At 45.6% G+C, this 23,896-nt stretch overlaps 1 protein-coding gene and 1 pseudogene across 2 annotated transcripts in view; both read right to left on the bottom strand.

Annotated features, from left to right (window-relative positions):
• Nucleotides 1-13,723: 13,723 nt before the first annotated feature.
• The window catches only part of LOC148474908 (uncharacterized), an 89,206-nt pseudogene continuing 79,033 nt past the window's right edge, over nucleotides 13,724-23,896 (bottom strand). The window contains exon 8 of the transcript XR_015872815.1: nucleotides 13,724-15,370. The product of XR_015872815.1 is annotated as an uncharacterized LOC148474908 (transcript). The remainder of the gene's footprint in view (nucleotides 15,371-23,896) is intronic.
• LOC148474910 (uncharacterized) lies at nucleotides 16,763-23,879 on the bottom strand. Its single transcript, XM_088458018.1, has 2 exons — nucleotides 23,331-23,879; nucleotides 16,763-16,845 (listed from the first exon to the last, which is right to left on the bottom strand). Exons 1-2 carry the CDS (start codon nucleotides 23,806-23,808, stop codon nucleotides 16,805-16,807), a joined length of 519 nt encoding a protein of 172 aa, XP_088314144.1. The 5' UTR covers nucleotides 23,809-23,879; the 3' UTR covers nucleotides 16,763-16,804.

Raw genomic sequence — 23,896 nt, 5'->3', positions numbered from 1 at the left:
GATAGGCTACATAGCAGTCTGTGCACAGGGCACACAGTGAAATTGGTGTGAGTGGTGGGTGAATAGGAGAGGTTACATAGCTGTCTGTGCACAAGGCACACAGTGACATTGGTGTGAGTGGTGGGTGAATAGTATAGGGTACATAGCAGTCTGTGCACAGGGCACACAGTGACATTGGTGTGAGTGGTGGGTGAATAGGAGAGGCTACATAGCAGTCTGTGCACAGGGCACACAGTGACATTGGTGTGAGTGGGGGTGAATAGGATAGGTTACATAGCAGTCTGTGCACAGGGCACACAGTGCCATAGGTGTGAGTGGTGGGTGAATAGGATAGGCTACATAGCAGTCTGTGCACAGGGCACACAGTGACATTGGAGTGAGTGGTGGGTGAATAGGAGAGGTTACATAGCAGTCTGTGCACAGGGCACACAGTGAAATTGGTGTGAGTGATGGGTGAATAGGTTACATAGCAGTCTGTGCACAAGGCACACAGTGACATTGGTGTGAGAGATGGGTGAATAGGACAGGTTACATAGCAGTCTGTGCACAGGGCACACAGTGACATTGGTGTGAGTGGTGGGTGAATAGGATAGGTTACATAGCAGTCTGTGCACAGGGCACACAGTGACATTGTTGTGAGGGGTGGGTGAATAGGATAGGCTACTTAGCAGTCTGTGCACAGGGCACACAGTGACATTGGTGTGAGTGGTGGGTGAATAGGAGCGGTTACATAGCAATCTGCACAGGGCACACAGTGACATTGGTGTGAGTGGTGGGTGAATAGGAGAGGTTATATAGCTGTCTGTGCACAAGGCATACAGTGACATTGGTGTGAGTGGTGGGTGAATAGTATAGGCTACATAGCAGTCTGTGCACAGGGCACACAGTGACATTGGTGTGAGTGGTGGGTGAATAGGAGAGGCTCCATAGCAGTCTGTGCACAGGGCACACAGTGACATTGGTGTGAGTGGTGGGTGATTAGGATAGGTTACATAGCAGTCTGTGCACAGGGCACACAGCGATATTGGTGTGAGAGATGGGTGAGTAGGACAGGTTACATAGCAGTCTTTGCACAGGGCACACAGTGACATTGGAGTGAGTGGTGGGTGAATAGGATAGGCTACATAGCAGTCTGTGCACAGGGCACACAGTGACATTGGTGTCAGTGGTGGGTGAATATGAGAGGTTACATAGCTGTCTGTGCACAAGGCACACAGTGACATTGGTGTGAGTGGTAGGTGAATAGGACAGGCTACATAGCAGTCTGTGCACAGGGCACACAGTGACATTGGTGTGAGAGGTGGATGAATAGGAGAAGCTACATAGCAGTCTGTGCACAGGGCACACAGTGACATTGGTGTGAGTGGTAGGTGAATAGGATAGGTTACATAGCAGTCTGTGCACAAGGCACACAGTGACAGTGGTGTGAGAGGTGGGTGAATAGGAGAGGCTACATAGCAGTCTGTACTCAGGGCACACAGTGACATTGGTGTGAGTGGTGGATGAATAGGAGAGGCTACATAGCAGTCTGTGCACAGGGCACATAGTGACATTGGTGTGAGAGGTGGGTGAATAGTATAGGCTACATAGAAGTCTGTGCACAGGGCACACAGTGACATTGGTGTGAGTGGTGGGTGAATAGGATATGCTACATAGCAGTCTGTGCACAGGGCACACAGTGACATTGGTGTGAGTGGTGGGTGAATAGGATAGGCTACATAGCAGTCTGTACACAGGGCACACAGTGACATTAGTGTGAGTGGTGGATGAATAGGAGAGGCTACATAGCAGTCTGTGCACAGGGCACACAGTGACATTGGTGTGAGAGGTGGGTGAATAGTATAGGCTACATAGCAGTCTGTGCACAGGGCACACAGTGACATTGGTGTGAGTGGTGGGTGAATAGGATAGGCTACATAGCAGTCTGTGCACAGGGCACACAGTGACATTGGAGTGAGTGGTGGGTGAATAGGAGAGGTTACATAGCAGTCTGTGCACAGGGCACACAGTGAAATTGGTGTGAGTGATTGGTGAATAGGTTACATAGCAGTCTGTGCACAGGGCACACAGTGACATTGGTGTGAGAGGTGGATGAATAGGATAGGCTACATAGCAGTCTGTGCACAGGGCACACAGTGACATTGGTGTGAGTGGTAGGTGAATAGGACAGGCTACATAGCAGTCTGTGCACAGGGCACACAGTGACATTGGTGTGAGAGGTGGAAGAATAGGAGAAGCTACATAGCAGTCTGTGCACAGGGCACACAGTGACATTGGTGTGAGTGGTAGGTGAATACGATAGGCTACATAGCAGTCTGTGCACAAGGCACACAGTGACAGTGGTGTGAGAGGTGGGTGAATAGGAGAGGCTACATAGCAGTCTGTACACAGGGCACACAGTGACATTGGTGTGAGTGGTGGATGAATAGGAGAGGCTACATAGCAGTCTGTGCACAGGGCACACAGTGACATTGGTGTGAGAGGTGGGTGAATAGTATAGGCTACATAGCAGTCTGTGCACAGGGCACACAGTGACATTGGTGTGAGTGGTGGGTGAATAGGATAGGTTACATAGCAGTCTGTGCACAGGGCACACAGCGACATTGGTGTGAGAGATGGAAGAATAGGACAGGTTACATAGCAGTCTGTTCACAGGGCACACAATGACATTGGTGTGAGTGGTGTGTGAATAGGAGAGGTTACATAGCTGTCTGTGCACAAGGCACACAGTGACATTGGTGTGAGTGGTGGGTGATTAGGATAGGCTACATAGCAGTCTGTGCACAGGGCACACACTGACATTGGTGTGAGTGGTGGGTGAATAGGAGAGGTTACATAGCTGTCTGTGCACAAGGCACACAGTGACATTGGTGTGAGTGGTGGGTGAATAGGAGAGGTTACATAGCTGTCTGGGCACAAGGCACACAGTGACATTGGTGTGAGTGGTGGGTGAATAGGATAGGCTACATAGCAGTCTGTGCACAGGGCACACAGTGACATTGGTGTGAGTGGTGGGTGAATAGGATAGGCTACATAGCAGTCTGTGCACAGGACATACAGTGACAGTGGAGTGAGTGGTGGATGAATAGGTTACAAAGCAGTCTGTGCACAGGGCACACAGTGACATTGGTGTGAGAGGTGGATGAATAGGATAGGCTACATAGCAGTCTGTGCACAGGGCACACAGTGACATTGGTGTGAGTGGTAGGTGAATAGGACAGGCTACATAGCAGTCTGTGCACAGGGCACACAGTGACATTGGTGTGAGAGGTGGATGAATAAGAGAAGCTACTTAGCAGTCTGTGCACAGGGCACACAGTGACATTGGTGTGAGTGATAGGTGAATACGATAGGCTACATAGCAGTCTGTGCACAAGGCACACAGTGACAGTGGTGTGAGAGGTGGGTGAATAGGAGAGGCTACATAGCAGTCTGTACACAGGGCACACAGTGACATTGGTGTGAGTGGTGGATGAATAGGAGAGGCTACATAGCAGTCTGTGCACAGGGCACACAGTGACATTGGTGTGAGAGGTGGGTGAATAGGATAGGCTACATAGCAGTCTGTACACAGGGCACACAGTGACGTTGGTGTGAGTGGTGGATGAATAGGAGAGGCTACATAGCAGTCTGTGCACAGGGCACACAGTGACATTGGTGTGAGAGGTGGGTGAATAGTATAGGCTACATAGCAGTCTGTGCACAGGGCACACAGTGACATTGGTGTGAGTGGTGGGTGAATAGGATAGGCTACATAGCAGTCTGTGCACAGGGCACACAGTGACTGGAGTGAGTGGTGGGTGAATAGGAGAGGTTACATAGCAGTCTGTGCACAGGGCACACAGTGAAATTGGTGTGAGTGATGTGTGAATAGGTTACATAGCAGTCTGTGCACAGGGCACACAGTGACATTGGTGTGAGAGATGGGTGAATAGGACAGGTTACATAGCAGTCTGTGTACAGTGCACACAGTGACATTGGTGTGAGTGGTGGGTGAATAGGACAGGTTACATAGCAGTCTGTGCACAGGGCACAGAGCGACATTGGTGTGAGAGATGGGTGAATAGGACAGGTTACATAGCAGTCTGTGCACAGGGCACACAGTGACATTGGTGTGAGGGGTGGGTGAATAGGATAGGCTACTTAGCAGTCTGTGCACAGGGCACACAGTGACATTGGTGTGAGTGGTGGGTGAATAGGAGCGGTTACATAGCAATCTGCACAGGGCACACAGTGACATTGGAGTGAGTGGTGGGTGAATAGGACAGGTTACATAGCAGTCTGTGCACAGGGCACACAGTGACATTGGTGTGAGTGGTGGGTGAATAGGATAAGTTACATAGCAGTCTGTGCACAGGGCACACAGCGACATTGGTGTGAGAGATGGGTGAATAGGACAGGTTACATAGCAGTCTGTGCACAGTGCACACAGTGACATTGGAGTGAGTGGTGGGTGAATAGGATAGGCTACATAGCAGTCTGTGCACAGGGCACACAGTGACATTGGTGTGAGTGGTGGGTGAATATGAGAGGTTACATAGCTGTCTGTGCACAAGGCACACAGTGACATTGGTGTGAGTGGTGGGTGAATAGGATAGGCTACTTAGCAGTCTGTGCACAGGGCACACAGTGACATTGGTGTGAGTGGTGGGTGAATAGGAGAGGTTACTTAGCTGTCTGTGCACAAGGCACACAGTGACATTGGTGTGAGTGGTGGGTGAATAGGATAGGCTACATAGCAGTCTGTGCACAGGACATACAGTGACAGTGGTGTGAGTGGTGGGTGAATAGGAGAGGTTACATAGCAGTCTGTGCACAGGGCACACAGTGACATTGGTGTGAGTGGTAGGTGAATAGGACAGGCTACATAGCAGTCTGTGCACAGGGCACACAGTGACATTGGTGTGAGAGGTGGATGAATAGGAGAAGCTACATAGCAGTCTGTGCACAGGGCACACAGTGACATTGGTGTGAGTGGTAGGTGAATAGGATAGGCTACATAGCAGTCTGTGCACAAGGCACACAGTGACAGTGGTGTGAGAGGTGGGTGAATAGGAGAGGCTACATAGCAGTCTGTACTCAGGGCACACAGTGACATTGGTGTGAGTGGTGGATGAATAGGAGAGGCTACATAGCAGTCTGTACACAGGGCACACAGTGACATTGGTGTGAGAGGTGGGTGAATAGTATAGGCTACATAGCAGTCTGGGCACAGGGCACACAGTGACATTGGTGTGAGTGGTGGGTGAATAGGATAGGCTACATAGCAGTCTGTGCACAGGGCACACAGTGACATTGGTGTGAGTGGTGGGTGAATAGGATAGGCTACATAGCAGTCTGTACACAGGGCACACAGTGACATTCGTGTGAGTGGTGGATGAATAGGAGAGGCTACATAGCAGTCTGTGTACAGGGCACACAGTGACATTGGTGTGAGAGGTGGGTGAATAGTATAGGCTATATAGCAGTCTGTGCACAGGGCACACAGTGACATTGGTGTGAGTTGTGGGTGAATTGGATAGGCTACATAGCAGTCTGTGCACAGGGCACACAGTGACATTGGAGTGAGTGGTGGGTGAATAGGAGAGGTTACATAGCAGTCTGTGCACAGGGCACACAGTGAAATTCGTGTGAGTGATGGGTGAATAGGTTACATAGCAGTCTGTGCACAGGGCACACAGTGACATTGGTGTGAGAGATGGGTGAATAGGACAGGTTACATAGCAGTCTGTGCACAGGGCACACAGTGACATTGGTGTGAGTGGTGGGTGAATAGGATAGGTTACATAGCAGTCTGTGCACAGGGCACACAGCGACATTGGTGTGAGAGATGGGTGAATAGGACAGGTTACATAGCAGTCTGTGCACAGGGCACACAGTGACATTGGTGTGAGGGGTGGGTGAATAGGATAGGCTACTTAGCAGTCTGTGCACAGGGCACACAGTGACATTGGTGTGAGTGGTGGGTGAATAGGAGCGGTTACATAGCAATCTGCACAGGGCACACAGTGACATTGGAGTGAGTGGTGGGTGAATAGGATAGGCTACATAGCAGTCTGTGCACAGGGCACACAGTGACATTGGTGTGAGTGGTGGGTGAATAGGAGAGGTTACATAGATGTCTGTGCACAAGGCACACAGTGACATTGGTGTGAGTGGTGGGTGAATAGTATAGGCTACATAGCAGTCTGTGCACAGGGCACACAGTGACATTGGTGTGAGTGGTGGGTGAATAGGAGAGGCTACATAGCAGTCTGAGCACGGGGCACACAGTGACATTGGTGTGAGTGGGGGTGAATAGGATAGGTTACATAGCAGTCTGTGCACAGGGCACACAGTGACATAGGTGTGAGTGGTGGGTGAATAGGATAGGCTACATAGCAGTCTGTGCACAGGGCACACAGTGACATTGGAGTGAGTGGTGGGTGAATAGGAAAGGTTACATAGCAGTCTGTGCACAGGGCACACAGTGAAATTGGTGTGAGTGATGGGTGAATAGGTTACATAGCAGTCTGTGCACAGGGCACAGTAACATTGGTGTGAGTGGTGGGTGAATAGGAGAGGTTACATAGCTGTCTGTGCACAAGGCACACAGTGACATTGGTGTGAGTGGTGGGTGAATAGGATAGGCTACATAGCAGTCTGTGCACAGGGCACAGACTGACATTGGTGTGAGTGGTGGGTGAATAGGAGAGGTTACATAGCAATCTGTGCACAGGGCACACAGTGACATTGGTGTGAGTGATCCTTGAATAGGAGAGGCTACATAGCAGTCTGTGCACAGGGCACACAGTGACATTGGTCTGAGTGGTGGGTGAAGGCGCTGCTGGTCACATGGGGCAGTCCGCGAAAGGGCCCCTATGCAAAGTAATACATCTAGAACACCTCATATAAAAATGTTGGCAAAATTGATTTTATCATGGATGAAGCCACAGGCAATAGCTAGTATATGTATATATTATAAGGGCACAGTCGTGCCCTTATATTAAGGCTGCATCTAAAAAACTGCAATTCACGGGCGGGTAAAATTGTCGCTCGGTGCTGCATGCCAAATTTCAGGGCAAAATCATAAAGAATGAGGACATGGGAGTAATCTAAAGTTCCAACTGTCACATTTTTCTGACATTTTCAATTAGAACCACTTTTCTGCTGTAGTCTATGGGTTTTGTTTGGGAAGGCATAACTCTGGATAGGGGGCAAATTTAGATTTGGGGTTTGCTTTATTAGGTAGCTATTGTTCCAGGGTAGGGCTTTTTGGGGTTCAGGTAAATTAGAAAGTTACAGTTTTTAAACTATTACCTCAAGGATGCGCCATTGAATAGATAGGAAATTTCAACTTGTTGCACAGACGCAGTAGGAGCCTCCAGCAGGTGTATTCAATGTGGCTTCACTTGGGTGCACAAAGATGGCCGTCGTTTGCGGGGTTTAGCGGTGGTGGGCTTGGGGGAAAGAAGCAGCCATTAGCATCAGCGGGACTCGGCGGAAAGGCGCGAGCAGGTAGCGGGCGTTAGCTACGTCCAGAACCCGGGGACAGTAGCGGGCTTTAGAGGCGGCGGTGCGGGTGGCAGATATTAGGACCCGGGGGAGGTAGCAGCACACAGAATGCAGGTTCGGGTCTGGAAGATCCATGATACCTGCTTGTGTTTAATAAAAAAAAATGGCGTGGCCCCGCCCCCCAGAAAACAACCAGCACTGGGCTTTGGAGCCCCAGTCCTGGTTGTGCTACAGGAGACAAATGACGTAGGGGTCCCCCGTATTAAGCACAACCAGCACCAGGCTCTGAGCCAGCCCTGGTTCTGGCAATACAGGGGGAAAAAATGTGCAGGGTCCCCCTGTATTTACCAGAACCAGCACTGGACTCCTTCCAGCAGGGGGGGGGGTGATGCCACAGCCAGGGGAGCCCTTTCACTGGGTCCCCCAGCCAAAGCATTAATCCTGACCGATAATCATCTTAGGCTGACTGTGTAAAGTGTGGTGCAAGTACTTAAAATTTTGGCTTTTGCTGTGGAACTACAGTTCCCAGCAATCCTCCCCCGCATGCTGGTACTTTGAGAACCACAAGTATCAGCATGCGGGGCATTACGGGCCTACTAGTACCTGTAATTCCACAGCAAAAGCAATATTAAAAACACACACACACATGTACTAACACATGCATACACACTATCTCACATACTCACCTATGTATCCCTGAAGCCAATCTGTCCTCATCTCCAAGTAGATAATCCATTGGATTACCTGTAATAAAACTTCCATACTCACCTCCTCCTATGCATGGATCTGTCCTCTTCAGGCAATCCAGGGTCTTGGCAAAAAAAAAAACGAAGATACCCGGACCCACGGACATTAGTAGTGTTCTCTAAGAACACTACTACCCGAATAACTGCTCCGCCCGGGATTTCAGTCAAGAAATCCCGATGCGGAACACTCATTGGCTAAGAGAGTGGCGAGCCTTCTGCCTCTCAGCCAATGAGCTGTTCTCACCATTGACTTCAATGGAGAGAACTGAGCGTGCACTTTTCAAAAATGGCGACTCAGCACTTTTGAAATTCAAAGATGGCCGCCGCGAGCCAATCACGGCTCACGATGTCATCGCCCCACCCCCTCGGCTGGCTTATATACAGCCAGCGCGAGGCCCCGTCCACTCACTGTCCGTCGGCCGGGAGGCAGCAGAGAAGAGCTGTTGAAGACAGATGCCCGGGAAACCCTGAAATTTGCAGCGGTCACGCAAGAGCTTAAAGCCCGCCGCCCTCCAGGTGAAGACGCCGTAGGAGTCCTGGGGGAGCGGCAGCCATGTAAAAGAGCTTAAAGGCTGCCGCCCCCAGGTGACGGTGCTGAGAAATAAAATAATTTAAAAACGGTGTCTGTTTTATTTTAATATTTATTTTGCAGGGGTACTATAGGTGCCAGCAGGCCCTTAATGCCCCGCCTGCTGGTACTTGTGGTTCTCCAAGTGCCAGTATGCGGGGATGCCAGCTGGGACCTGTAGTACTACTGCAAAAGACAATATTTATATTTTCATATGCACCACACAACACAATTAACCCAGCACCCAGGGGTGCTGGGGATAGCCCTGGGCTATCAGCCTGGGGTGCCCTGGAGGGGGGGACCCCTTTATCGAGGGGTCCTCAGCCTGGGCTGACCAGCGGTCAAGGGTGATGCTTCAGCTGGGGGTCTCCCCTGGCTGTGGCATCACCCCCCGCTAGAAAGAGTCCGGTGCTGGTAGAGGGGGACTCTACACATATTTTCCCCCTGTATTTCCAGAACCAGCTCAGAGCCCAGTGCCGGTTGCGCTGAATACGGGTGACCCCTAAGTCATTTGTTTCCTGTATTTTGGCAACCATGAATGGTTCTGAAAAGCCTGGTGATGGTTGTGCTTCATACGGGGGACCCCTACGTCATTTGTCTCCTGTATTTAGCACAACCAGTACTAGGTATCCAAAACCCGGTGCTGGTTGTTTTCTGGGGGGCGGGGCCATGCCAATTTTTTTTTTTACACAATTTTTAACATAGATGCGTAGATGGATCTGTGACTTATTGATTTTCTCAGGTGCATACGCACTACCAGTGAGCCCTCTGTCACCCTCTGATGCCCCCTTTGCACTGCACCGCTGCTCTGCACCACTAATGCTAACGCTACCCCACATGCCTACAGCCGACTCGCACTCTGCACCTCCCGTGTGCTGTCCCCTCTTCCACCTGCGTTAGTGTAGCATTTTGTTGCCCTTCTCCCCTGCAGGTGGCCCGGTTTGCTCATCCAAACCCTGATAGTTAATACATTTTTAAAAAAGCTATGAAATTCCATAGACAAAAAAACTTACTGTTTCACATGTCCCATTAAGGCTGCTTAGACATGATCTGAAAATTCACAAAACCTATTGAATTTCTGACACTCAAACTCCAAAAAGCAATGAAATGATGATTATTAAGGCTGACGCCATGTGGTTAACTGCAGATTCAGCACTCTCACAGAATGAGATTGCTGTCACTCACAAAATGGTGGAGCTGCTAATTCACAGAATTGTTTGCTCATTGGAATACACACATGAAGTCTATGCAACTGAGGTCTGAGCAGAAAATAGAGCTGCGCAGATGAGAGAAGAGTATGGTTGATGGGGGGAGAAGACATCGTCCCATGGCTTCACGTCAAGTAGGATGGAAGACTGCGATAAGTGCTGGTTTTTTAGATTTCTTTGATGCATATTGTGCCAGACGTTCTTCTCTAATTCTCTTTGACTCTTCACTTTCCTCCTCCTCATCGGAACCAAACAAGTCAATGTCATCATCTTCCTCCTCTTTAGCGGCCTTGGCAGCACTGTTTGTTGTGTCTTCAATATTCACAGGACCGTATTTCCCCAGGGACTTCTTCACACCGGGCAGACTGGCTTTCTGGTTCTCATAGGACTTGTTGTGATTGTACCAGTGGATGGGGCAGACAGAAAGGTGTGCAGAGGGGAAGATTAAGCAGTACAGATGGGGGCAAGCCAAAGTGATGCAGATGGGTTGAAAACAGTGGTGCACATGGGGGGGGGAAGAGAGAGTGGCACGGTTTGGGGGAACAGAGTAACATGAATGGGGAATAGAGTAGCAAGGATGCGGGAAAATAAAGCAGCGCAGATGGGTAGAGATTGGTGTGGATGAGGAATACAGACTAGCACAATGGGAGAACACACAATAGGGATTGGGGAAGACAGATTGGTGTGGGTGGGAGGGGAAAGACAGAGTGGCACGGTTGGGAGGGATAGAGTGGTAAAGATGGATGAAGAAAGAGTGGCAGAGATGAGGGAAGACAGAGTGGCGTGACTTGGGGCAAGGCAGTGATGCAGATGGAAGGAGACGCAGTGGCACGGATGCAGGAAGACAGGGCAGTGCACATGGGGAAAGACATATTGGTGTGGATGAGGGCATGCAGACTAGCACAATTGGGAGAACACACAGCTGTAGGGATTGGGGAAGTTATAGCAGCATGGAGGCGAAATTTTTGTTGTGACTGCATAAGATTGTAGGCACTGAGTGGGATGTGTGTGCCACATAACTGCTCAGACATCAGTTGCATAGACTGCATGTGTTTTCCAATGAGCACACAATTCTGTGAGAGTGCTGAATCTGCAGTTAACCACATGGTGTCATGGCATACCAAATTTGTATTACACAAGGAACACGTTCATTAAGGCGTCAGCCTTAATGATCGTAATTTCATTGCTATTTGGAGTTTGAGTGGCAGAAATTCAATAGGTTTTGTGAATTTTCAGATCATGTCTAAGCAGCCTTAAAGGGACATGTGAAACCGTAAGGTTTTTTGTCTATGGAATATATATATATATATACACATAAACTAAATGTAATCTATACTTAATTTGTTGGTTTTCTGATTTTGTGAAGCTCTGTGTAATAAATATGGCTTATTGCTCACCAGTGTCATCTTTCATTCCAAAACCAGAGATTATCCAGCAAGATACAACTTGGCCTCTTTCACGTGTCCAGTGAAACGAAATCTGCCTCCCTAACCAATCTGTCCGTCTCAGTATAGTCCTCTCCCCAGACGATCATGGTAAGTGCTAAGTGAATGTCATCATCTCTATATGAAAACAACCATTTTAGGTTAGATTCTTGAATAGTAAGAGTAAATGAGACCACATGCATAGAAGACTAAAGCTGGGTACACACTAGACGATATGTCATCCAATCCCACGAATCAAAGCGACATGTCAGGTATATCATCTACAATGTGCCCATGATATGCACGTTCCACATGGGATCTCCTCCAAGACCAGTGGTTGAATTCCAGCAGATGCGAGAATGGGGGTTATTAGTAGAAATGTAAAATCAGCAACACTCATCTGACATGAAGTAACCAGTCAAGTTTGCTTCCTTGAGAAGTTGATCAGGGGCTCTCCCACTGCTACCTTTGTCTAGGACTGCCATAGGTAGAACCTTGTTTTCCCCTGAGCGTTTCTACTAGTATCCTTTGTTTTTGTCCTCTGTGGATCTTGACAAGCCAGCTGTAAAGCTTTGGTATTTGGCGTTGGCAGGTTGTCAAAAAGGATTGGGAGCTGGATGCTTACCTGCCCCATGCCTGTTTTTCTCAATGCAGCCCGAAAGGAGATGACTGACACCTACCTATTGTGACAAATGGAGTAAATCCTGGGACCCTTCAGTCTATGGACATCAACAGGAAGAAAGGAACAATTTCTCCTTGTGGCTTGGGAAATAATCTTATCCGGTTTGGGACTGATCAGGACCTCCCCAGAGTATGGAAGGGTCTCCTGAGTCCTCTTGGTCTCTGCATTCTCCCTCTCAAGTCAGAGAACACAGCATGGCAAAACTGTTGAGACTAAAATTTTAGTTCCCAGGATCTCCACATAAATGGCAGCTTCTCAGATACTCAAAAGGCCTTGAGGACATGCTCCACCGTATAGCAAATACGACTTGCTCCAACCACTGCTTTACTGACCCAAGATGAAGCAAAACTGGATCCATTTGATGATCCTGCATCAGGGTAAATGGTCTTGAAAGTGTCATCAATTTTCCTATCCATGGTATTCCTTAAGGTAGCAGTGATTAGAATGGAAATGGTGGTGCTCTTAGACAGGTGAGCTATAAAAGCATAGAATTTAGGTGGAGGTTCACATTTGAATGTATACTCAGTATGTGTAATCTGTGTAATGCCAAAACTCTACTCTCCATTAATCAGGGGATAGAATCCATCTAATTTTATTCTTACACAGTGAACTGTTTGGAAACTCAGGTTCCTTAGGTCTTTAATATGTATTGTCAGCTGGAAGGCATGTACTAAGTCACCCAGCTTCCTGTTATTCTCACTGGTTCACAATGAATCCTAAAGATTAGAGCCTTTCACCACTTCACCTTCCTCCTGGAAGTACTCAGCCAGATCCTTCCAGATCATATAAAACTTCAAAGAGCAAACTCTTCAGAGGTCTGGAAGTGGTGTCAGATGTCAGCATCCAGTGCAAGAAAGATACGTGGACCATGCTTTATATTGACCCTGCCAGGATTTGTGTACAGGCTGGCTCATGAGATGCGGAACCCAAAAGGTCATAGTAGAATGGCTCATTGGGAGACAATATGCTATCTGTAGCAGCCATGGGAGGAGTGGAGGGAGAGTCTCTGATCAGCTTCATAGAGCGTGTAACAAACTGTGTGAGCTCCACAACAGCCTGAAATAAAGACCTATATCTGGCCATCTATGCCATTCAAATGGCAGTCTGTAGGGAGCAGGTTATGATTGTAGAAGCTCCACTTCTATTCCAGGCATCTATAGAGGTGGCTCTAAAATGCTTATATGGTAGAAAGCAAAGTAAATACAACAGTCAATGGAGATATAAAGGTGGAGGAGCTTTGAGCTGTTGCTGGTAACATTACAGTGCCCAAGCACCTGTGTCTGCATTTATACCCCAAAGTGTATATAGTGTCCCCTATAGGATGAATAAGAAAATATTGTATACGTTTAAAGTGTTCCATATATCCCAACATCACACTACTGATAGCACAACAGTCACTGACACACAGCGCCGGCAGCCAATTGGGGCCAGTCTATAGAATACATCTGAGGAATACATGAGGCACCTCAGTGATGTCACAGGCTCCTAGTGAATAGAAAGGATGTATTCTCATGGGTGTTGTGTCATCCACCAGATGGCAGCACCCACTGTGTGTTATGCTGTAATTCTTACACAACCATCATATATTTACTATTCTCTTTTATTTATCAGTCACCAACATATTACTCAGCCCTGTACACTGACAGGATCATGATACACACATATAACATACACTGATATGAAACAAAAGGTAAGGATGACCCTGCATAACTGTGCTTACAATCTAAGAGGCAGGACATATACGTGGTATGGTCAGTAGTGGGATAACACTTGTGGCTGTTGGTGGGGAAAAGTCTTCCTGGATAAAAATCACTCTGCCAGTTCCCATCTCTCCAAGCAGCTGGTACAGATACTGGAATAGCATCAGCTCTTGGTCATTGGATATTACAGGCACAATCATGGCTACTGGCTGCAGACTGCTGGGAACCACATACACACAGATAGTTGTGGTGACATTTCTTTTGAATATTTTTAAGTTACAATTGTCCACTTGGCCGTCCATGATGTCGTTTTTGACTGTTTAAACCATACGTGCCAAATAGTTTTAGTCTAACTTGGATCAGGGCAAAGGTCCAAACCCTCTTGTAATCAAACATGCCCCCCCCCCCCCCATAGGAAGCTCTGACTGGTGGAACTAATTATATAAACCATCTCACACCTTCAATCACAGAATATGACAAAACATGATCATGTCCCACATTTTATCTTCCATCCACTGCTGGGACTCTGTTACTTAGTTCATTATTGTAGGATAATACGGTTTGTTATTACTGTGGGGAGGGATGCTATTATCTAATACAATAAGGGAACTGCTATAAGTTCCACATGAGAGATCAGTTCCAGTCTTGTCCTAACATATTATCATACTGTGTGACTAGAGCTTTTATTTTTTATAGTTTATCAAAATGGCCTCTCACCTGTGTGACATCTCTGATGCGTAATAAACATTGATTTGTGAATAAAACATATCCCACACTCAGAACATGGAAATGGCTTCTAACCTATGTGACTTCTCTTATGTATAACAAGATATGATTTCTTTGTAAAACATTTCCCACACTTAGAACATGGAAATGGCCTCTCATCTGTGTGCATTCTCTGATGTCTAACAAGAGCTGATTTCTGTCTAAAACATTGCCCACATTCTTTACATGGAAATGGTTTCTCCCCTGTGTGACTTCTCTCATGTGCAGCAAGATTTGATTTCTGTACAAAACATTTCCCACACTCAGAACATGGAAATGGCTTCTCCCCTGTGTGACATCTCTGGTGTGCAATAAGCATTGGTTTCCATGTAAAACATTTCCCACACTCAGAGCATGGAAATGGCTTCTCCCCTGTGTGATGTCTCTGATGTACAACAAGATGTGATTTTGTTGTAAAACATTTCCCACACTCAGAACATGGAAATGGTTTCTCCCCTGTGTGATGTCTCTGATGTACAACAAGATGTGATTTCGTTGTAAAACATTTCTCGCACTCAGAACATGAAAATGGTTTCTCACCTGTGTGACTTCTCTTATGTATAACAAGAGATGATTTCTGTGTAAACCATTTCCCACACTCAGAACATGGAAATGGTTTCTCACCTGTGACTTCTCTCATGTGTAACAAGATATGATTTCTGTGTAAAACATTTCCCACACTCAGAACATGGAAATGGTTTCTCACCAGTGTGACTTCTCTCATGTGTAACAAGACTTGCCTTCTGTTTAAAACATTTACCACACTTAGAACATGGAAATATTCTAATACGTGCGTGAGCTGTCCTATGTGTAGCAATAACGGAGTTGTCAGGACAACACTCCTTATGATTAGAGGGATCAGATGATATATCAGCACTGTGAGGTACTAGGTGTATATTTAGGGCAATGGGGATTTCTCCTGGAGAATCTTGTGTGATGTTCTCTTCTTTTTTTAAATCTGGAGGTAAAATGAGATCTCCCTCCGAGGTCTTCCTGTGTTTCTGTCCATCTATTGGAAATGTTCATACAATTAGAGAGGTCAAGATGTTCAGTTGTTTATTTCATTTTGCCAAATACAAACTTTATGTAAAAAAACAAACAAAACCCAAATAGAAAACATTGTGTTAAAAACAGAATAAAAAAGGAGATGTTAGAAACGTCCCAATGAAGTGCAATGACAACTCAATCTTGTAAAATACAAGTTATATTAGTCAAAATAATTTATCTGAAATTGCAAAATAAAATAGCAGAAAATGTAAAAATTAGAAATATTTTTACTAGAAGCAAATTATGAATAAGATCGTATATTACAACTGAGTGGGTATCTGTCTACTTTTCATTGTCCCTGTTATGCTGTGTTATAGTCCTTTATGTACATCACTTGGAGCCTTCCATATAACACTGGTAAGTGACAGACTGGCAGTATTAGTTCACTCCTAGACTAAGGATCACTACTATAATATAGGTGTGCCCCTTGTGCTATGTAGGGAGCCATCTATTCAAAATATGAGGCTGCTAGAGAATCTTTTTACTTCAGAATGTGCCAGCTTATATCCCAGTGAACTGCGTGTGAGTTATTACACTGCTTCCATTGTTAGAGTAATGGTCACATAGATACTGTTACATACAGGAGAATCCTTACACAGGTTATCAATATGTGTGTCAAGTAACTGTTCCATTGTTTTAGTTTATTGGTACAGTCCGTAATTGATTATATCTCTGTGCTGTCAGCTAAACAATATATCCCACACCAAACAATAATGGTAAGATAAAGCCAGGTGACTTCCCCTAACCAGGACTATTAGCTCCTCTGATACACAATAAATAGCCAGTGCTAGAGTAATGTCCGCCTACAGATTTCATCCATTTTGGGTAATATTATTAGCATATTAATATTCTGCGGTGAGCCGGCATTCCCATTGTACTATTAGACACTCTTCCGTGGGACAATTCTTTTGTTAGTGTCTTTAGCTCAGGTCGCCGATCAGGGTGTGGTATTATATGTTGACTTTCAAAATGTCAGCAAAGCATTTTCAATATTTTCGCATAACCCTAATCATAACAATACCTCTAAATATAGCATCAAAAAGTTATGTCGGCATTTTGACTTTCGACAAGCACAATGATAACATAAGGTACATATCAACATTATGATCAGATCAACATTTCTGTTTGTCCACATGGCACACGTCGACATACAGTGCCTTGCAAAAGTATTCACCCCTCTTTGCATTTTTCATGTTTTGTTGCCTCACAACCTGGAATTAAAATGGATTGTTTAAAGGTGTGCATCAATGCATTCACAGAACATGCCTACAAGTGTGAAGTTGTGTGGTTTTTTTATATTGTGAATCAAACAACATTTAGGACAACATTAGAGAAAACTTCAGCGTGCATAATTATTCACCCCCCCTAAAGTCAGTACTTTGTCAAGCCACCTTTTGCGGCAATTATAACTGCAAGTCGCTTTGGATAAGTCTCTATGAGCTGCCACCTCTTGCCCCTGGGATTTTTGCCCATTCTTCAAGGCAAAACTGCTCCAGCTCCTTCATGTTGGATGGTTTACGCTTGTGAACAGCAATCTTCAAGTCTGACCACAGATTCTCAATTGGATTGAGATCTGGGCTTTGACTTGGCCATTCCAATACATTTAAATGTTTCCCCTTAAACCACTCGAGTGTTGCTTTAGCAGTATGCTTCGGGTCATTGTCCTGCTGGTAGGTGAACCTCATTCCCAGTCTCAAATCACAAGCAGACTGAAACAGGTTTTGCTCAAGAGTATCCCTGTATTTAGCACCATCCATCTTCCCCTTGACTCGAATCAGTTTCCCAGTCCCTGCTGCTGAAAAACATCCCCTCAGCATGATGCTGCCACCACCATGTTTCACTGTGGGGACGGTGCTCTTGGGGTCACGGGATGTGTTGGGTTTGCGTCAGACATAGTGTTTTCCTTGGTGGCCGAAAAGTTACATTTTAGTCTCATTTGACCAGAGCACCTACCTCCATACATTTGGAGAGTCGCCCACATTCCTTTTGGCAAACTCAAATCGTGTCTTCTTATTTTTATCACTAAGTAATGGCTTTTTTCTGGCCACTCTTCCATAAAGCCCAGCTCTATGGAGTTACCTTTGGTCTCTGTGCTGCCTCTCTGATTAATGCCCTCCTTGCCCGCTCTGTGAGTTTTGGTGGGCGGCCCTCTCTTGGCAGGTTTGTTGTGGTACCATGTTCTTTCCATTTGATGATGATGGATTTGATGGTGCTCCGGGGGATCAACAAAGATTTGGATATTTTTTTACAACCCTACCCAGAATTCTACTTCTCAACAACTTTGTCCCTGACTTGTTTGGAGAGCTCCTTGGTATTCATGGTGTGATGTCTCTTGCTTAGTGGTGTTGCAGCCTTTGGGGCCTTTCAGAAAAGGTGTGTTTATACTGACAGATCATGTGACACTTAGATTTCACACAAGTGGACTTCAATTCACTAATTATGTGACTTCTGAAGGTAATTGGTTGCACCAGAACTTTTGAGGGGCTTCATAGCAAAGGGGATGATTACATATGCACATGCCAATTTTCAGAATTTTATTTATAAAGATTATTTTTTATATAGATTTTATTCTCATTTCACTTCACTAAATTAGACTATTTTGTGCAGATCCATCACATAAAATTCAGATAAAAAAAATAAAAATAAATTACAGGTTGTAATGTAACAAAAAAGGTAAAAAGCCAAGGGGGGTGAATACTTTTGCAAGGCACTGTAATGCCATGCCAAAATTATGACTGTCGACATTCAGAACATGTCGGTATTTTGGTGTCTACATTCTGACTGGATACTGATGATCATAGTACACAATATGGATAATACAAGCTTATGAGTAGTAAACACTGAAATGCTGTCGGTAAGGATAGTATGAAAAACTGTACCAGAGGGTTGGACTGTGACCACCTGGCAAGAATTTGGTTATGGAAGGTCTCAGAGATGAAGAGTGCTAACTGCCCTGCTTCAAAACATTATACAGTTTATCCCATTAACTGCATGCAATGGAGGACTGACCTCCATCTGCAGTATAACAGAACCTTCAGTAGTGTCTGAATAACCGGGATAGTCTGCATTAGAAAAAAAAACACACTAATATCTGGTGTCGACAAACAGAGCCAGAAAAAGCATACACTGCGTTTGGTTTCTGACTTGTATCAAACAGTCATAGAGCTACGGATGACCATTACCTCTGTTGACCTTAAAAATTTCCATGACCACCAAAACATTAAAACTGTATCCACACCAATGAGCAGAGCAGAGAACTCAACATAAACCTGAGGCTGTGATGTCATTCTGAGATGGGTGGGATAGGCATTCTTCCGGCTTCATGGTATTTATGACTGAACATTAGTTCAAGGTTCAGTTTTTGTAGAAAAGTTTGGATTAACCCAAGCATTCATGCTCCATTGGGACTGGGACACTCAGAGCAGTGTCAATAACCACTTCCCCCAAATACTCATCCATTACATGTTTTTGGCAAGAATTCTGCAGTAAAGGGTCAAGAGTTCCAGGTAATTCAGAATGTAAACTCTCGCCAATCAGTTCAGTGCACCGTTCAAGTGCTTTATTGACATAAGTGGCTACTACCACGGGGAAGAGAGCTATGCAGCAACAAAAAACCTTCACATTTCCTATAAGTGCATTTTTCAAGAACACTGAATTCCGAAAATAAATAGTTGTGGAGTTAGCAAGACTGCGACTTTAGGTGGGGTCTTCCTTATGCTCAAGATGTCTTCCAAGAAGGTGTTGTTGTAATAAAGTATCTGAACGTGCCAGGTCTCATTCAAAGGTTTGTCAACTTTTGTAAACTGGGGAGAGGAAATTAGAGTACTTAAATCTTTTTCATACTGATCAACAAACCATCCGGAACCTCAAGACAAACAGAGGGTCCGCCAAATTGCTAAGACAAACTCCACAACAGCCTGGATGATAAGGTATCCAAGAGCCTGCCCAGCAAGGAATTCTGGTGTAACTTCTTTCAGGAAAAAATACCCAGTGAAGCTCCTGGATTACCTACCACCAGAGGTCCAGGGCCTGTTGAAGCAAAGGTTCCTAAGATGAGGGACTGACTAGCTGATAGCCACAAATACATGGGCAATTAATTTTGCACATGGATTATATATCTTTTTTTCCTCAATAAATGAAATAATCATATAAAAACTGTATTTTGTGTTTATGCAAGTTGACTGTGTCTTATATTCAATTTTGTTGGAAAATCAGACACAAGTATAACAAATGTACAAAATTGAAGGAATCTGGAATTTGAGGGCAAAAACATTTTCACAGCCACTTTATGAACAATCCCCTGGATAAAGGGCCAGTTTTCATTGAAAAAGAATATAAAGGATTGATATCTGGCCCTTGATGAATGATATTCCAAATCCCTGATCCAAACCAACCTGAAAAATGGAAATTCGGCAGAGTCGGAAGAGTGAGAATCCATTGTGTTCACCCCAAATTATGTATGCCTTCAACACTTGGTGATAGACCCTAGCCACAGTAGCGTTCCCTGTTGTCCCCTCCCGCAGGTGGGGAAAACAAATGTGCAGCGGTCACCGCCGGTGGATGGCGGGCGCATGCACCCGGCATCCATTCACAGTGCTTGGGGCTGCCCAGCATGTCCGTAAGTCCCGGGCACGCCCCCAAGAGTGACGAAAAGAAGACACGTCAAAGCCACGCCCCTTTTTCGGACACGCACGCACAAAAGTACCCTCTCTCTAGGTCCGGTGCCCTGCCTGCCACTGGACCTAGAGTGAACACTAAGTGCCATGCCACGAAAGTCAAGCAACTGTATTCGGAATGAAGAAATTGGCCTAGATGGTCTTTTTTTTAGAGGAAGAGGACAAGGAACGTCTACTGGTAAGGCCTGAAGAACTGCTTACTACACACTCCCGGGCCCAACTGATGAGATCTGAATGACATCAACCCTCTCGAGAGCCACCCAAGGCATGTGTGGTCTCCCGTAACTGCTGAAGGGAAGAGGTCTTCTCCTAAGACCAGCAACCATGGTGCTGGAGACCCAGCGTTGCAGTTTCACAACCAAAGAAACTAGCTTTCCAATAGAGGATTTGCCCTGTAACAAGGCAAGATCGGAGTGGAACCGTGTAAGCTGCTTTTTCTTGAAAGGATGCCACAGTCTCCCTAGCAACTATTTATGGTTTACCTGTGACTGTAGGGACAGAATTTTGGACCCTGAAAGACAACCCATCTAGCACTTGTCAAACAGAAGGTCCAGAAAACTTTTGTTTTGAGGCAAGGTGGATTTTGTGCTCATTAAAGCCATCATAGGATCTATGACAGCCTTCTCCCTGAATATGTGGTTGTTGAGCAACCTCCAGCTCAGGATATGTCAATAAGGAATGATTCAGCCGTCACACCAGAAACTGGTTTGAGCAATAAACCAAATCTCTCTGTGAATCAAGAACCTGGATGAAGACCCCACAACATAATAAATCACCTCTAGGATTCTTTTGGATTCGAAATCACTTTCCCAGGACCTGAGCCATAAAGCTCTCCTGGCGACAACAGCCAAGGTTGAGATCTTAGACAAAGAGTAAGTTTAAAACCAGGAGAACAACCTGCATGTATACAAAAGCTCCCTCAATCTGATCCACCAAAGGCAGAATATCAGCCATAAAATTTTTTATTAAATGCCATTTGGTCAGCCCAAATCTCTGTGGCCTTGCTGACTCAAGACTTGCTGAAACTGGTCTAAGACAGGACCCAGTCATTTGAATACCGTTATGACAACTGCATCACACTTCCTGTCCATGCCCTTTTTTATGGCAGAATTAGAAGTGGGAATAACTGTTGATTTGGTAAGTCTTCCAATATGGACAGCGGCCCTAGGAGGGACGTCCCAAGGTGCATTTGTCTTTTTCAGCAAAAGTGAAAGTAGATCTAAATCTATGGATGTAGCCAGGGCTCATCCTCTTCCAAAGCCTCAGAAAAAGAAAAAAAGGAGAAACAGCAGTCTACTTTTTCTTGTGCTTAAATAAGGAAGAAGAGACCACCATGAGGGGAACTGAACTTTCTAGAGATCGAGAACCTGGCAGAACGCATAAGCGAGCTCTTCACCATTCTGGCTGGTAGGAACATCTTCTTCCCAACCAGACTGGTCTTCGAATCCGAGACGCCCTAAAAACATACCCAGGAAAGTGATTGGTCGTTTTGTGGCAAGGGGCTGATGTGGAATCAAACAACCTATCTACGGTAACATAGACCTTAGAAAGATCCTTCTCAATCTTCTAGACACTGGAATGAGCCCGCTAACTCCACCTAATAAAAAGCAGGAATGGTGGGCAGAGATACGGCCTGTGCAGGGGCAGAGCAATTGCACCTACCTAAGACTGGTGAGCCACTGTCTAAGGAAGTTCTGCAACTGCCTTAGCCATGGACCGAGCCCAGTCCCTCCCTCTGTGAGTGGGGCCCACATTTTGAAAAGTTAAAATATTTACACGAGGAATTCCTTTTTTCTTTTCAATTTGACACTGTCTCCATATCAGACACAACAGTATATGGCACGGTCTCCATATTAGACACAACAGTATATGGCACGGTCTCCATATCAGACAACAGTATATGGCACGGTCTTCATATCAGACACAACAGTAAATGGCACGGTCTCCATATCAGACACAACAGTATTTGGCACGGTCTCCATATCAGACAACAGTATTTGGCACGGTCTCCATATCAGACGCAATTGTATATGGCACGGTCTCCATATCAGACGCAACAGTATATGGCACGGTCTCCATATCAGACACAACAGTATATGGCACGGTCTCCATATCAGACGCAACAGTATATGGCACGGTCTCCATATCAGACACAACAGTATATGGCACGGTCTCCATATCAGACACAACAGTATCTGGCACGGTCTCCATATCAGACACAACAGTATATGGCACGGTCTCCATATCAGACACAACAGTATATGGCACGGTCTCCATATCAGACACAACAGTATATGGCACGGTCTCCATATCAGACACAGCAGTATATGGCACGGTCTCCATATCAGACACAACAGTATATGGCACGGTCTCCATATCAGACACAACAGTATATGGCACGGTCTCCATATCAGACACAACAGTATATGGCACGGTCTCCATATCAGACACAACAGTATTTGGCACGGTCTCTATATCAGTGCCTGAAAACAAACTTCTGTAACCGCAATGACCACAAGCTGCTCAGCACTACCTGCAGGTAAGCAGTGACTGACCTTAGCTTCTACAGCGAACTCCCAGGATGCAGCTAGCAGCTCCTATATATTTAAGTTCATAGTCCCGGGACAATTTATTATGATCCTTGGTGACCCCTCCGGGAGTCCTTGCTAAGGAAGCGGGCTGCGGCTAACCGGACACAGGAGACTAAAGCTGTTCATACTACTGTAACCTTTGTGGTACCTCCTACAAATGGTCTACAGCTCTTCAGATCCATGAAAATTAAAATCAGCAATGTTTAAAAAAGGCACGTAATCTAAAGCTGAGCTCCAACGGGATTTAGGAGGGGTATAAAAGGAAGGAGCATCAGTTCACGAAGGTAAGTAGTTAAGTGCCATCTCCAGTGCCCAGAATATACACCCAGAGTAATCAGTGTCCCCCAGATAGGAAGAGAAACTATATTGTTGTAGGACTGAGAATGGAGAATATGTGACACTTTTCTGTAATAAGTGTTTATTACTCACCTGTGCTGTTATCTGTAGAGATTTCATCCTCCTTACACTGCTGGTCACCCCTCACATACGAGTTTTCCTCTCCCTCTGTATCCTTTGCCTTCTCTTCTTCAACCTCTATATCTTCTGCCTTATTATCAGTCACATATGTCTCTTCTTCTCCCTCATTATCAGTCACATACGTTTCTTCTTCTCCCTCATTATCAGTCACATAAGTCTCTTCTTCTACTGCCATATCTTCTGCCTTCTTATCAGTCACATACGTCTCTTCTTCTCCTTCTAGATCTTCTGCCTTATTATCAGTCACATACGTCTCTTCTTCTCCCTCTATATCTTCTGCCTTCATATCAGTCACATACGTTTCTTCTACTCCCTCTATATCTTCTGCCTTATTATCAGTCACATACGTTTCTTCTTCTCCCTCTATATCTTCTGCCTTATTATCAGTCACATACGTCTCTTCATCTCCCTCTATATCTTCTGCCTTCATATCAGTCACATACGTCTCTTCTTCTCCCTCTATATCTTCTGTATTATTATCAGTAGGGATGTGCAGGCTCGGATAGGTTCGAGTTTGC

Source organism: Taudactylus pleione, unplaced genomic scaffold, assembly GCF_031769625.1.
Source record: "Taudactylus pleione unplaced genomic scaffold, aTauple2 ptg000800l, whole genome shotgun sequence".
In the NCBI taxonomy this organism is placed as follows: Eukaryota; Metazoa; Chordata; class Amphibia; order Anura; family Myobatrachidae; genus Taudactylus; species Taudactylus pleione.
Note: the sequence above shows the minus strand (reverse complement) of the source record. Positions and strands in the feature narration are given on the sequence as shown.

Excerpts from the sequence above, each read along its gene's own strand:
- LOC148474910 (XM_088458018.1), bottom strand. The coding sequence starts at position 23,808 with ATGAAGGCAGAAGATATAGAGGGAGATGAAGAGACGTATGTGACTGAT. Across the intron at positions 16,846-23,330 it reads CTCTACAGATAACAGCACAG|GTTGTGAGGCAACAAAACAT; the intron begins GTGAGTAATAAA and ends TTTTAATTCCAG.